The sequence below is a fragment of the Telopea speciosissima genome, chromosome 5, assembly GCF_018873765.1.
Source record: "Telopea speciosissima isolate NSW1024214 ecotype Mountain lineage chromosome 5, Tspe_v1, whole genome shotgun sequence".
Classification (NCBI taxonomy): Eukaryota; Viridiplantae; Streptophyta; class Magnoliopsida; order Proteales; family Proteaceae; genus Telopea; species Telopea speciosissima.
Window position 1 is genome coordinate 10,626,877 of NC_057920.1, and position 16,689 is coordinate 10,643,565.

Here is a 16,689-nt window from a genome sequence, read left to right on the forward strand (position 1 = left end):
TGATTAATCATTGACCATTCTGAAGGATGCCGTATCATTTTCTTAGATGTAGCATTCTCAAGTAAACACAAAGCAATGGGGCTAGGTTGCATCAATCTAAATGATCAAATAAATATAGCTTGTATGACGACAGACAACTTGTACTCATCCTCAATATTAGTCGACGAGGGCTATGATGACAGACCATTTGTATCTTCGGGCAGGGTGTAGGGTGGTCATTTCTGCCCCCATGTGCAGAATTGGAGGAATTGGAGGGGGCAGCGAATTGGAGGGGTTAACGATTCATGAGGCCTTATCAATTTGACTCTAAAAGATTTTTTTTTTTTTAAATACTTTATAATGTTTAGCCGCACTTAAATGGGAAGTGAACACAATAAAATTATGTGGCAAGGAATTTTTCAATATATCTAAAGGACACATGGGAAATTTTTAAATTTGGGAGAGGGAGGAGGTGGGGAGGGAAACTAGTTGTTCCTTTACTGGAAACTTTCCACTAATCAATTCTTTTAATCACAATTCAATGTTAATTTGCAATCAAATCAATGATATACTACACATACAATTCATCATATGATTATTGGATTTTAATCCAATCATGCATTGTCACATGTCAAAATAATGCTTTTAAAAAAATTGTAAAATAGTATAAAAAAAAGGGTTGGGGTGAGGGCATTCATAGTTGGACATATGCATAAAACAAGGTTGATAGACCATCGAATTTGATATGAGGCTGCCCATGGAGTTCCCCATCTATCCAATAGTTCTACCAAAAGATATTTCCATCATAAATGGGTGAGAGGATTGAAAAGACTCTTTGTTTATGAATAGCTAGTAAGCTTTGAGTCCGGATCTGCTCCCCACTTGGGAACAAAAGGGATAGATCTGAACCCTCCATGGGGCATGGGTCTCACAACCATGGAGGGTTGGGATCTGTCCCCATTGCTCCCCATGTGGGTAGCTATCCTAGCTAACTCCATAAGCTTCTTCCCATTAATATCAATTTAAAATTTGTACATAAGGTTACTTTTTTTTTTGGTAAGCAGAAATTTTATTGCAACGAGAGGCAAGAGGAGCACGAGGCATCTTGATTACAGAGATCAAGAAGCCAAGGAGAGAAAAGAGGCCACACTGTCTTACTTACCATAGACAAGGCTTTCCTGGCAAGAGAATGCGCAACAAGGTTTGCATCTCTAGGAATAGAAGAGAAGGAACAAAAGGAAAACAAGGAAGCAACAACTAGGATATCATCCACCACCGCAACAAGGTCCAAGGGAGGGGCAAAATGCTGAGGAGAGGACTTCTGCAGTAAATCAATCACAACTGAGTTGTCTGATTCTACCAAGATGGATGTGAATCCGGCTTCCAGAGCCCACCTAAGCCCAAGAAGAACAGCCAAAGCTTAGCCAATGGTGGCATTATCGAGTACGCTCGGTTCAGAGATAGCAAAGAGAGGAAGACCTTTGTGGTCACGGCAAATCGTCCCAAGGCCTCCATTATTGACATCAAGGGGAAGGGCTGTGTCACAGTTAAGTTTAACTAAGACGTCTTCCTGAGGGGTCTAGTGGGCTCTACTTTGCACTTTCGTTGCCTGGTTTCTACACCGATCTGATTGTCGAGGGAGGAAGAAAGGAAATCATGACAAGCCCATTGAGCCTTTGAGAAAACTTCCACAGGCGACCATTCTTTTCCATTGAAAATCAAATCGTTACGAGCAGTCCATAGGTACCAGCACAAGAAAGAGACTAGACCCAAAACTTCAACACTTCTTTTATCTTCAAACTTAAGCCTCTCCCACAGCGAAAGAAGCCGAGAAAGTGAAGGCGGCTCATCTGACAGGACAATAAAAGACAGCTCACTCCTGAACCATATTGCCTTAGCAAAAGAGCACTCGAACAAGATATGATCCGATATTTCCATTGCTGCACCATATCTCTACATAAGGTTACTAAAGCCTTTCCTTTTTACTAAAAAACATAAAAAAAAAAGCCTAAAGCCTTTCCTTTACGACACAAATATCTTTTACTAGGATCCTATTGGGACATCATTTTTGTCAATGTGTTGTCCATATTATAGAAGGAAACATTGATTTGAATACTTTCAAATCCCATCCAACAGCTCAAATCGTTTACAACTGTGGAAGACCAGTACAATTGATTGACAAGGATCTCAATCATCCAGCAAACATCTTGGAATTCAAAGAAGAAAAGTTTTTAAATATAAATACTGTTGAGCTAGAGAGCAAATGGATTCCTATGAGATCTTGTCAATCTCAATTCAAATTATTCCATTGTAAAGAACAGACATATCCCTTGATTGATTCAACCATCTCCTATAAAGATTATGATTGTAACCGTGTGAATATATAGTGGAAGTTTAAGCACTCTAGATGTAGGTTCAACAAGAACCGAACCACAATAATTTCTCTGTCTCTCTTTCTCTCTTCGTTTCTCACTCTCAAACTCTTTCCTTCTTACATATCGTCATATATTAACATTGTAAATTTGGACACAAATCTCATTTTCCCTTGTGGATATACAAAACTTTAGAATGATCCCATAAATTTTTATCGATTGCAATTTGAAAGTTGAAAATACAAAAATAAACTTTTTCCCAAATTTTAAACTCTAATATGATGTTATATAGTGGGTGTAGGAGAGTTGAAATGGAAAAAAATCCTCTCAAAGTGCCAGCTCCTTCAACGCGCATCCGACGATTGGAAACATTTGGGATACGTGTCCGGATGCTCCCAGCTGTCAGATGCGAGCTGGAGAGGATCCGGGTCCGAATCAAAACTTTGATAAATTGCTAATCTAAGGAAAGGGGACCAATTCCAGGTTGAAATAAGGAACTCAACCGTCTACTCTCCCGCTTCCTGGTTCAAATTAGTAAGATTCATTTAAGATACCAATATGACGGTTTCTATTTGACAATCTTGTGGGCTCACACTCGTCAGTATTTCTCCACCTGTACAGTGGGCCCATGACTGGCGGTTAGCCGGGTCTTATGGGCGCAAACTCGCAGTTCATTTTCATGTCAGGAGTCGCCGAGTCATGAGTCGGGACTCAGCACGCTGCACGCCTAACTGAAACTTTATAATCTATTCAATTTCGACCCCCGGAAACCGCTATCTCTGAATCCATCTCTCGTCCGTTCCTTTTCCGGGCTCGACTTGCAGAGTGACAATGGCGAAATCCAGCGCAGACGACGAGGAGCTCAGGAGAGCTTGTGAAACCGCTATAAACGATGGTGGAGGTACCAAACAGCAGGTCGTCTTGTCGATGCGCGTTGCGAAGAGTCGTGGGATCTGGGGTAAATCGGGGAAATTATCTCGTCATCACATGGCCAAACCTAGAGTTCTCGCCATCTCTAGTACGCACATTCTCTTTATCTTCTTCAAGATGCATTTTTAATTGACTCCGAATCGATCTGACTTGTAGTTTACCTGTTGTGTTTTTTCCTGTATGTAGCGAGATTTTGGTTCATCGATATCAGTTAGATTTCATGATCTCCTGCTATCCTTTATGGTTAAATTTAAATTGAATGTATCACAAATTTATGAAGTCCTGTGTATTTTTGTTTTGTTCTTCCGACATTTTGTTCTAATTCATATTCTTTAATAAGTAACTTGATTCAAGCTGCATTTAATACTACCGTACGAATTAGAGCTCACGATGTTAAATTGCATTGGGCCAACACATTCTTTCCTTCAAATGACTTTCTGCCAACGTTGAAGAATGTATGACATAAGACTCTGACCACGTGGGGAACTTCTTTTCCCGAGGAAGCATAACACTGAAAGTTGGATTTGGTTAGTCGCCAAACATAATCCATACATTGACAGTGAATCGTTTTTTACTTGGATGGGAGTAAGAATCACGTCATTATTTAATTGATAAATAGTCATCATAGGCCAGAGTAAATGCCAAATTCAGGTTCAGGGTGATGTGAACGTTCATGGGAAAGAGAAAAAGGTTCATGTGAATGATCCTGCCAAGTCTAAGTAACATTTGTATAAAGATCTTATGGTTTTTAATTCATAGATTTTCCAATTTCCATGGAAATGATATAACTTCAGTTAACAATTGATGTATATTTCCATATTTCCAAATTGAAGGCGGTGCAAAAATCCTTGGAGAATTGATGAAAAGAGAAAGTTGTAGTGAATAGTCTTGTTTGAGCTTCAGCCCTTTCGTGCTGTGACGTATGGAAATTTATGGTTTTAGATTTCGGAGTTTTCTGGAATCGAAGAAAAAAAAAGATGTTTTCCATAGAAATGATACAATGCTTCACCTAAAATCTAGATGCTACAATTCTAGTTATGTATTGCAAGCTGTACAGCTGTAACAATGTATTGTTATAGAAATTGTGTAAAAGGAAGCATTCCTAGAAGTTATTTTCTGGGTTTGGACCGGAAAGCTGTGGTTGATAACTATTTAATGTCGTGTTGGAACAGCAGTTTAAAATGAAACTGATACTGTACAAACATAACCACGGATGAAACTATGCCATATGAAGATGGGAATTTTGCTGAGGAATCAACGCTGAAAGTGTCAAACTATGACAACTGGGTTCTCCAGTCGGTCTTTATCAATGTGTCAAATCTAATTTCCTGCACAGTCTATTGGCAATTCATGAGTTCTAGCCTCCCTAGCATTAAGTAGCCATCATATACTCCCAAAGTTTCTGGTTCCAACTACTAACTACTATCTATGGACAAGAAGGAAGGGTGGATCTTAGTGCAACGGTTAGGTTGTTCCATTCGGATTTGAGTCTTTGGAAACAGCCTCTCTGCAAGCAGGGGTAAGGCTGTGTACATTATGACCCTCCCCAGACTCCGCAGTGGCGGGAGCCTTGCACTGGTTACGCCCTTTTTATTCTTTCTTTCTTCAAAGAACTAGCGCTGATGTATTGACTGGATGGTTTCTGCCAAATGTTATTTTTGCGTTCTAGACCATAACACCTAGTTATTTATGCAGCCAATTCTAAAGGTCAGAGAACTAAAGCTTTTATTCGTGTCATGACATATTCTTCTGGTGGAGTCCTTGAGGTAATTCAGTGTTCTTTAAATAAGTATATTTGAGGCATTTGTTACTCTGTGTTTCATGTGAGAGCAAAATGCTTGGGCATTTTTTGTATTGTCAGAAACTGTATGCAAACTTTCTGTAGTGGTTCCATAAATTTTGATGAAGCTGGAATGTAACCACTACTACTAAGACTTCTATCATTTTAGAGAAAGTTGTGCCAGTGCAATGTTAAATTTGTTGCATGGACTGAATTGCTTATTTTCACATCTGTGCGACTGTGAGCCAACCTACGATAGTCAATTGCATTAATTAGAATTGCAAACCTGAGACATTGATGAACTAATCACAGTTTCCCAATAACTAAAAAAATGAAGCAAGTTCATAAACGCCTTTTTTTATTTTGGATAATTCAATATACTAACAGCAACCACAGAGGAAGAAAGAATGTACACCATATAAATCCCTATAGAAGAGCTTGCAAAACCTACTGTACATGAAAAAAGGAATGATAATATCTCCAAATAGATGATGTGAAATTGTGCTTGTAACACCTTGCATACAGTGCCCCTAGCTGGATTTTTTCTACTTCCCTCATTGCCACTTTGTATGCTGGTTCAGGACAACCCTCAAAATCCCTGATGCTCCACCCTTTCCCAAAGATTTCAAGTAATTTCTCCAACAGCTGATTTCATATTCGTCCTTTTTGGTTTAAATTTTGCCCCTCCGAATATTCTAAGAAAGATCATGAGGGTGGGTCCATAAACTCTTAAATGTACATGGATAAGAAAAGGGCACCTGCTCCACTCTGTTGGGAAGACAAATCTCCTGCTTTACCAACCATGGTAAATCAGGAGTTACTACTTTAAAGCAGTTTTGTCTTCCCACTAGGAGGGTTGTATCTCAATCAACCTCACCCCCCCAGTGAGGAAAGTAGTCCCTAAAACGATACAACAACAAACTCAGCCTTATCCCAACTTAGTCCCTAAAACAATGCTTCTGTTAAATAATGGGAGAGGACTCCCCATGTTGCCAGTGTGGGGGAATCTCCCATGCCACACCAATGGCCGCACGGGAATGGTATCATCTAAATGGGGCCCACATGGCCAGGGAGGAGAGGAAAAATAATAAAAAAACAATTGTGAGAGGGTGTACGTTACATTGGTTGCGTGGGATATTTTTTCCCTGAAGTTATAGTGATAATCTTTAAAAGGTTATACTTGCTTGGCATGTGGCCTTGACTGATCTCCTCTCAAAATCCTTTGTTGTATGTGTAGCCTGCGAAATTGTACAAGCTAAAGCATCTTTCCAAAGTGGAGGTTATTGCGAATGACCCCAGTGGCTGTACATTTGTGCTGGTATGTCTATCGGGATTATTCTTTTACCTTCATATTCCTGATTATGGTGAAATGTGCTGCAGTGATTTTTCCGACGAGCCAAATTAAAGACAACTTTGCCAACACTTATGATGAGAAGTTCAGTTATCAGGTTGTAATTATATTTAGATTTGCTTTTGATTTTGACTTGCATACAGGGATTTGATAACCTTAGGAGCCAGAGTGTTGCTCCTCCTCAGTGGACCATGCGGAACACTGATGACAGGTTCACACTTTCTTCTTTGACGTTCTTATGAAATTCTTCCCAATGCATATATCAATTCTGTAAGGTTCTTTTTTTTTTGGCTGGTAATAAACTGTTGTATGCAAGGTTATTGTTTTACTGATTTTCTGAATGATGATACAAGGTCTGGATGGACCAGTCATGTTCTCTCGAGATTAGGTTGTTTTTTCATCTTCCGTTTTCATATCTTTGCTTGTAGGAATCGTCTTCTGCTTTTCATCCTAAACATGTGTAAAGAGGTTCTGGGCCGTCTTCCCAAAGTTGTTGGAATAGATGTCGTCGAGATGGCTCTTTGGGCTAAGGTGCAAACAATATTGCATTTATTTTTACTTTCTTGATATGTTGTTATCTTTCTAGTCTTCCATTTATTGGAATGTCTATTGAGGATGGGGCTCTTTGGGCTAGGTAAAACGACATGGCATTTGCTCTCCCCCCTTCCCTCTTTCTTTATATGTTTATTATCTTTCTATTCTTGCATTTCATTTCACTTGAAGTAGATGCTGTTAGATTGGGTTTTTGGATGATTTGAAATCTTGTCAGGTCCTATTTTATTAGTTGAATTAGTATAGATGCATCGTATGGTTGAATTTTTTTTAATGGAATTGGCTTGATATTTAGGTTTTGGTATTGCAAAGTTGGATCTTAAACTTATCAGGGTAATGTAGTCCCTCTGCTAGTACTTGTAATGTTCATCTCTTAATAGCATTTATATTACAGATGGCAGCTTGTATGGGCGCCATCAGTTTTTGGTTGTGTACAGGCACATTAATGCTTTTATCTTTTGTTTCTATGATAAAATAAGTTCCATTGGATGACTCTCTGTAATTAGGGTTATTTATTTACTTTATAAGATTCTTGGGTATCTGATTTTGAACATTGTTTGTGTTATTATTTCTGTTATGGTGTCTTTTGATGCTTATAGTAACTAAATGCAGTGGTTGCATGGACATTTTTTCATTTGATTTTGAACTTTTGTAGAAAGACTATTAATTATTAATTCACATGAATCTTTAATAGGAAAACACACCAGCAGTCACCAACCAAGCATATCCTCAAGATGTGGGACCGGTTGCATCTGTTGTGACAGAGAATGACTTGACAGTAACTGTTGAAAAAGATCTAGTTTCACAAGCTGAAGAAGAGGACATGGAGGCTCTTCTTGGCACGTATGTATTCATTTCATTCTCTTCCAGCCCTTTCCCATGTGAGACTTCATTTCATTTTTCATTAACACGCTACACCATGCACCCATTCTCGTTGTTTTCTTGAATGCATACATCTTTCTGTAGACAAGTTGATGGAGATCACATATTATAGTAATGGCTTGTGATTGTTTCTGCTCTCTCCCTCTTTATTCTGCTTTCTCCCTCTCTACTTGGTGCATAAGGGGAGGAATGAAAGTGATGAGTAGATGTTCTTGTAAGAAGTTCTGTTTTTCTGTTCTTAATTCGAGAACTTATTGTTGTCCAAGTTTGCCATCTTGCTTTCATAATATCTTAGGGCAGCATTTCAACCTTTCTTTCGTAGTTAGTAGTGAATCAGATTTTCTGGGTCCTAGGCAAATCCAAGTTAGAACTCAGGATTCAAGTATCAGTATCGGGTATTGTTAACAAAACAGGAATTTCGTGAATGGCTTGAATGATCAATGAGATCAGTCAAGCTCTCTATTTATAATAATAATAATAAAAGAGATTACAAAGGGAAATACTGTTCACGACACTATTCATGACACTGTTCACGTGAACAGTATCACAGCCCAAATTACAATCCTACCCTTGTTCAAAAGTACATAAATAAAGCATAAATAAAAAATAAAAAATACCCTTATAATATCGGGTAACACATCTCAACACTCCCCCTCAAGTTGGGGCATAGATATCACACATTCCCAACTTGACTAGACTAGGATAAAACAACTTCCCACTTAACCCTTTGGTCAAGACATCAGCCAGTTGATCTCCAGACTTCACAAAAGGAATATAAATCTGCCCACTCTCTAACTTCTCCTTGATGAAGTGTCTGTCAATCTCCACATGTTTGGTACGGTCATGCTGCACTGGATTGTGGGCAATGCTAATTGCTGCTTTGTTGTCACGGTACAACATCATTGGAAGATGAACAGAACCACGGATATCAAGGAGTAAACTCTGAAGCCACAGTAACTCACATATGCCCTGGGCCATAGGACGGAATTCAGCTTCAGCACTAGATCTTGCCACAACATTTTGCTTTTTACTCCGCCATGTGACTAGATTTCCTCCAACAAAAGTACAATAGCCGGAGGTAGATTTCCTGTCAGGGTTACCACCCCAGTCAGCATTTGTGTAAGCCTCAATGCGAAGATGGTCATGAGGAGACAAAAGGATCCCTTTTCCTGGAGCTGACTTCAAGTAATGGAGAATACGAAGAACAGCAGCCATGTGAGTGGAATAAGGATCATGCATGAACTGGCTCACAAGACTCTGATGTAGCCTAGGTGAAATAAATCTCACTTAGGACCAGGTTCTGTTTTAGGGTTGGCCGAATGGGCAGTTTAGGGTAACTAGGACAAAATTAGGGTTAGGAATGGGAGATTGAGTTAGGGTTTTATTGGGTAATGAATGGTCTGCAGAATTTTAGGAGTCTATTAGAATAGGTTTTAATGAGGTTTGATTAAGAAATAGAAATTCAGAAATGTTAGGGTTAGGGTTTTGGGTTTTCAGATTTAGGATCTAAGCTGAAACTAGGGTTTAGGAGCAGATTTAGGGGCTGGGCTTTAGGTCGAGTTTTCCTAGCAGGGAGGGGGTGGTTCGGCTGGACTTTGGTGGGTTTTTGATGGCTGGTTAGGTCTAGGCAGATCTTAGGGTTTCTGGGTTTTTATGTTGAAGGAGGGATTTAGGGTTTGTAGTGGATAGGTGAGGCTGCAACTGAGATCGAGTGGGAGGGTTACTGTGATGGACCTGTGGTTAGGTTTTGAGTGTAATCTGATGAGGGAATAGGGCTGTGATGAATGTAGATGAAGCTAGGGTTTGGGGAAGTCGATTAGGTTAGATGGAAGTAAGAAGAAGAGATGATAAAGTTGCAGGAAATTGTAACTCTTACTGGAATTGCAGAATTTCAGCAGCAGCAACCTTGAAGAACTTGAAGGAAGAAGAAGACGAACCTCCCGATCTGCAAGATGCAAGGAGTCGCCGGATTACTCCAGCCCTAGCCCTTGATATTACTCACAAGGGGTCTTGATATGACACACAAGACAGAGAAAACGGCATCATGGCAAGAGAAGAAGAAACAAAATTTCAAACATAATAGGTGGGGGAGCCTCCCACGATTCTACTATTTATAATAATAAAGGGGGGCCTAAAGGCCTTACAAATAATCAATCTAAAGCAATCCTAATCAGATTAGGAGTTGGGATTCCTAATCTGAATCCTAATTATAAAACATAGAATAGACTTATACTCTAAATAGGAGTATAAGTGTAAACAACTAAAACAAATAAAATAAAATACTAATCCCTCTAAAATCGTGGAGGGGAACTAAGAAGATAAACCATGAAAAAGACTGTTTTAACCCTAGGCTAAAAGAACAAACAAATAAAAAGGCTCCAACGAAAAATCAAAGAACAGCCAAATTAATCATGGTTTCGGCTTCTGCATCAGACTCACAACAATGGCAATATTTGGTCTAGTGGGGGAGAGATAAATCAGCTTGCCCACCAATCGTTGATATCTGCCTTTATCAACAGGTTCACCATCCTTCTCTTGCAGACGGGTAGTAGCTTCCAAGGGAGTGTCACAAGGATGACAACCAAGCAAACCAGTCTCTGATAGTAAATCTAGAACATACTTTCTCTGGGAGAGAAAGATGCCTTTTGGAGAACGGGCAACTTCAATCCCAAGAAAATATCTTAGCTGTCCTAGATCTTTTATGTCAAATTCCCGTCCCAAGAAAGCCTTCAGGTGAGAAACTTCATCTGTATCATTACTAGTCACAACTATGTCATCAACATAAACTATGAGAAGAGTGACCTTTTCTCCCTTTCGCTTGATGAACAGAGTGTGATCAGCATGACTTTGTTTATATCCACAGGAGACCATGGCTTTATGAAACCTACCAAACCATGCCAGTGGAGATTGCTTCAACCCATAGAGTGCCCTTTTGAGCCTACAAACTTTCCCATGGGTCTTGTCAGAGGAAAAACCCGGAGGAACATCCATATAAACCTCCTCTTCCAACTCCCCATGAAGAAATGCATTTTTACATCCAATCGCTTGTAGGTCCCGGCCAAAGTTGACAAGACAAGACAGTAAGACCCGGACAGTGTTCAACCGCAACGAAGGGCAAATGTCTCCTGGTAGTCGATCCCATAAGTCCGAGTGAAGCCTCGACCACAAGCCTGGCTTTATATCTATCTCTTGTTCCATCGCGCCGCTGACAACAAATACCCATTTGCACCCGATCGGTTTCTTACCCGAAGGAAGAACAACTAGCTCCCATGTCTCATTTTTAAGTAAGGCCGTCATTTCTTCCATCATGGCTGCTTTCCACTTTGGATCTGCAATCACCTCTTGCCATTTCTGAGGAATAGAAACAGAGGAAAGAGAAGAAACAAATGCACGATAGGAAGGAGATAAAGCATCATAGGAAACAACATTGGAGATGGGGTGTTGGGTGCATGACCTAACGCCTTTACGAACAGCGATAGGTAAGTCAAGGGAAGGATCCTTACCAGATGATGTAGTAGGGTCTGGATCTGGATCAAGTGCAGACGATTGTGGAGGTGGTATGGTGGTGGTGGTAGTCTCAACTTGTCTTGTGCGCTCCCAGGTATATACCTTATCAACAGGGATTTGACTGACTGGTCTACGCTCCCCCTGAATAGGAGCCACTATAGGAGCTGAAGTTACAGAGGGCTCCCCCTGAATAGAAGCCGGAAGAATAGCAGACTCATCTTCAAAACCCTGATCCTGCTCCCCCTGAAGAGGTGTCTGGGAATAATATGATAAGGACTCATAGAAGACAATATCCATGGAGACAAAAGTACGACGAGAAGGTGGATGGTAACACTTGTATCCTTTCTGGGTTGCAGAGTACCCCAGAAAAATACACCGAATGCTCCGTGGATCAAATTTCCCATGAGGATGATGATTGCGGACATAGCAAACACAACCAAAAACTTTGGGGGGAACCACAAAGGAGGAGGAACCCTGGAGGAGATCAACGGGGGAACGACCATCAAGGACACGGGTAGGCACACGGTTGATGAGATAAGCAGCGGTAAGAATGGCATCACCCCAGTAGTGAGAAGGAACCTGCCGTGCAAACATAATGGCCCGGGCTACCTCAAGGAGATGTCTATTTTTCCTTTCAGCAACCCCATTCTGGGCAAGTGTGTCAACACAGCTGGTCTGATGGACAATACCATGTGCAGCCAAATAAAGTTGGAACTGACCCTCCATGTACTCTCTGCCATTATCACTGCGTAAAATGCGCAAGGTGGCATTGAATTGGGTCTGAACCATATGATAAAATAACTGAAAACAGCGGAAAACCTCACTTTTATGGCTCATCATGTACACCCAAGTGGCACGAGTATAACAATCAATAAACGAGACAAACCATCAATGACCAGAAAGGGAAGTACAACGGGCAGGGCCCCACACATTAGAATGAACCAAAGCAAAAGGAAACTCACTTCTTTTATTTAATGAAGAATAACTGGAACGAGTCTGTTTGGCCAAAACACAAGCCTCACATAAAAACTCATTCCTATTACAATGCTTAATCAAGCTCGGAAACAAAAGAGACAAAGTACTAAGGGATGGATGACCAAGTTGGTAGTGCCAGAGATGAAGGTCAGGGGATGAGGTGGACTCTAAATGTTGAGCTGTAGAGGAAGCCGAATGCAAAGTAGAAGGCTGACCTGGGTCAAGTAAGTAGAGACCACCCTGCATCTTACCACCCCCAATCGTGCGCCCCGTCTCCAGATCCTGTATGACACAATGAGAAGGGAAGAAAGTCAATTTGCAGTTTAGATCTCTAGTTAGACTACTAATAGAGAGAAGGTTGGTAGAAAAGGACGAAACATGCAAAACAGATTTTAATGAAAGGGTAGGTGAGCAGCATATGGAACCCTTCCCATTAATAGGAGAAAGGGAACCATTAGCTACTCGAACATTGTCTTAGCCAGAAGATGGAGAATAAAGATGAAATACATGGGAGGAGCCAGTCATGTGGTCAGTGGCACCGGAATCTATAATCCAAGGACTGGATACAGCCGATGCACACAGACTACTGACTGGAGTACCTGAGGCAAAATTAGAACCAGGAGGGGTAGCAGGTGTAGATGCCGTAGTGGAGGCAGCGGAAGAGGCCAGTAGCATGCGACGGAAAGCTAGGAGCTCATCTTGAGTAAGCCCAATGTTAGATGAAGGGGCAGCAGCAACAGTAGTAGGAGAATCAGCCATATGAGCCTTGGGCTTAAACTTCCCACGGGCTTTCTTTTCCTCAAAATCAGCAGGCTTCCCATGGAGCTTCCAGCATTGAGCCTTAGTATGATAGAGCCTGTTGTAGTGTTCACACTTGACATGACCTTTAGGGACAGCAGTACCACCGTCAGTAGTGGTAAGAGAAGGAGTACTGGAAGCAACTTACAAGGCAGAGCGATCAACAGTAGAGGAATGCAGCATAGCAGTCTGACGAGATTCCTCATTATGAACCAAGGCAAAGGCTTGCTCTAGGGATGGAAAAGGGGACTGCCCAAGCACTTGCACCCGAATAGGATCAAACTCCATATTTAGTCCAGCCAAAAAATCATAGACACGTATTTTGTCAATGTGTTTGCGATAGGCAGCCAGATCAGTAGCAGTAGAGGGCTGATAGTCGGAGTAATGATCCAATTGCTGCCACATGTTCTTGAGGGCAGCATAGTATTTGGAGATAGAGAGCTCCTGTTGGGTAGTGGCATTAGCCTTCTTTCGAATCTCATAGACCTGTGCATCATTCCCCGTGCGACCATAAGTCTCTTTGGCACCATTTCAGATAGTATGGGCAGTGTCCAATAGAAGAAAATTGTCTGAGATATCCCCTTGCATAGAATGGATCAAGTAGGACATCACCATCGCATCATTCGATAACCACTTGTTGATCTGAGAACCCTCTTCCACTGGTTTAGTTGTTGTCCCAAGAAGATGGCCAGTGAGGCCACGGCCAGCTACTGTCAAATAGGTAGACCGAGACCACTTCAGGTAGTTAGAGCCATCAAGTTTGATTGGGGCAGCAAGGGGAAGAAAATCAGTCCGGGGCTGGCCATCAATGCCAGAAGAGGCCGAAGAAGAATCTGAACCAGTCATTGCAGCAGGTAACCAATCTTCAATGAAGCATCAAACAACCAAAAAATATCCAAAAAAATTCTGGAATCGACCCCCAATAGAAAAGGGTTGTATTGGAGCAAAAAATCTCAGATATGTAGGCTGGGAATGATGTCGAATGAAGGCAGCAAGGGTGCCAATCAGATGCAGCAGGAACCAGCAGCCCAACCCCAAGATCGATTAATGTCAGGGTTTTTTTCAAAACCCTGAGAAGAGAGATCGATAAGGGGCTGGGGTCTTCAACCAATCTGATGAAATGAATAGGGGCTGAGAACAATATCAAATAAAGATCCCACAATAGAAGATGCAGCCGAAACAGATGTAGAGGCCTGATCTCGAAAAAAAATAGGAATCTTCAAATCGCAGGCAGTGCTTTAGCTCCACTCGATCCAAAAAAGAGGCATAAAAAAGGAGGTATATTGGGGCAACAGCTAGATCATTACGATCACCTCAGTAGTGCTGCCCTAATGGGAGAAGAAGAACCAAAAGAAAGGAAGAAAGAAGAAGGGAAGAAGCTTGATGGAGGGAAGGAGAAAAAAAATCGAAGGGAGGGAGGTGGGTTTTGAAAACCTAGATCAGAGTGTATTTGGCTCTGATGCCATGTTAACAAAACAGGAATTTCGTGAATGGCTTGAATGATTAATGAGATCAGTCAAGCTCTCTATTTATAATAATAATAATAATAAAAGAGATTACAAAGGGAAACACTGTTCACGATACTATTCATGACACTGTTCATGTGAATAGTATCACAGCCCAAATTACAATCCTACCCTTGTCCAAAAGTACATAAATAAAGCATAAATAAAAAACCAAAAATACCCTTATAATATCGGGTAACACATCTCAACAGGTATCGTATCGGAAGGGTGATTTTAAGAGATGTATTGTATCAGAGAGGGACGCAGGATACACTAAGATACACGTGGGAATGGTAAAAAAATGCAAAATAATGTAAAGGTTACTGTTAACAAAACCAGAAAATAGAGGAATGCTTGAATGATTGATGTGATCAGCTAAGCCATATATTTATAATCTCAAAAAGTACATTTTAGTGACAATAATACCCCTGCCATATCCGACATAGCTAGGCAGTACATAATAACAAAAAATAAAACACCAAAGTGACCAGAATACCCCCACGGTATTCTGGTGTACATTATTCAACACTCCCCCTCAAGTTGGAGCAAAGATGTCTATCATGCCCAACTTGACTAGATTAGGATGAAATAATTTCCCAGACAATCCCTTGGTAAAGATATCAGCAAGTTGATCAGCAGATGTCACAAAGGGAATACAAATCAGTCCTGCTTCTAACTTTTCCTTGATGAAATGCCTATCCACTTCAACATGCTTGGTACAATCATGCTGTACTGGGTTGTGTGCTATGCTGATTGCACCCTTGTTGTCACAGTACAACATCATAGGAAGACGAATAGGGACACCAAGATCTTGTAGCAAACCTTTGAGCCAGAGTAACTCACAAATACCTTGTGCCATAGCTCGAAACTCAGCTTCGGCAATAGAACGAGCAACTACATTTTGCTTCTTGCTATGCCAAGTGACAAGATTTCTACCTACAAAGGAGCAATACCCAGAGATAGACTTACGATCCGCAGAACCAGCCCAATCGGAATCAATGTATGCCTCTATCCGTAGGTGACCATGTGTAGACAGAAGAATGCCTTTTCCAGGAGCTGACTTCAGATAGTGCAGAATACAAAGAACAACCTCCATATGAGAAGAGTAGGGATCATGCATAAACTGACTCACAGTACTCACGGCTACAGCAATGTCAAGACGAGTGTGTGAAAGATAAATCAGCTTCCCTACTAGCCTTTGGTACCAGCCTTTATCAACAGGCAAACCCTCTTTTTCCTTAAGACGAACAGTAGGGTCCATAGGAGTATCTGAAGGGTAGCAGCCTAACAACCCGGTTTCAGCCAATAAGTCTAGGACATACTTCCGTTGGGAGAGAAAAATGTCTTTAGAAGATCTGGCAACTTCAATCCCAAGAAAGTATAGTAGTTTCCCGAAATCTTTAATCTCAAATTCTTGTCTAAGGAAGGTCTTCAACCGTCTGATCTCATCACCATCATTACCAGTAACCACTATGTCATCAATGTAGACTATAAGAACAGTGAGTTTTTCACCAACCCTCTTTATAAAGAGTGTGTGATCAGCATTACTCTGCTTATAGCCCACAGAAATCATGGCCTTGTGGAACCGGCCAAACCATGCTCGAGGTGACTGCTTCAGCCCATATAGTGCACGCTTCAGTTTATACACTTTACTTTGGTTTTTGTCACAAGAGAACCCTGGTGGAATGTCTATATACACTTCCTCATCCAGTGCTCCATTTAAGAAAGCATTTTTTACATTTAGCTGCTGCAAATCCCATCCAAGGTTAACTGCATAGGATAATAACACACGAATAGTATTTAGCTTCGCAACAAGTGCAAAGGTTTCCTGGTAATCAATGCCGTATGTCTGGGTGAACCCCTTGGCCACGAGTTGTGCCTTATACCTATTCATAGTGCCATCCACCTTCTGTTTCACCACAAACACCCATTTACATCCAACGGTTTTCTTCCTAGGTGGAAGAACCACAAGCTCCCATGTGTTATTTTTCTTCAAGGCCTCCATTTCTTCCATCATTGCTGCCTTCCACTTTCCATTTGATAGAGCTTCCTGCCAAT

At 41.0% G+C, this 16,689-nt stretch overlaps 1 protein-coding gene across 2 annotated transcripts in view; it reads left to right on the forward strand.

The window, feature by feature from the left end:
• The first annotated feature begins 3,068 nt into the window (after positions 1-3,068).
• LOC122662492 (exocyst complex component SEC3A-like) overlaps positions 3,069-16,689 on the forward strand; it is a 113,091-nt gene continuing 99,470 nt past the window's right edge. The window contains exons 1-6 of one of the 2 annotated variants that reach the window (XM_043858144.1): positions 3,069-3,369; positions 4,977-5,047; positions 6,299-6,379; positions 6,556-6,623; positions 6,841-6,943; positions 7,659-7,807. In XM_043858144.1, coding sequence (XP_043714079.1) covers positions 3,183-3,369; positions 4,977-5,047; positions 6,299-6,379; positions 6,556-6,623; positions 6,841-6,943; positions 7,659-7,807 — 659 coding nt within the window. In that variant the 5' untranslated portion in view covers positions 3,069-3,182. The remainder of the gene's footprint in view (positions 3,370-4,976; positions 5,048-6,298; positions 6,380-6,555; positions 6,624-6,840; positions 6,944-7,658; positions 7,808-16,689) is intronic. The other variant, XM_043858143.1, reaches the window with a different exon arrangement.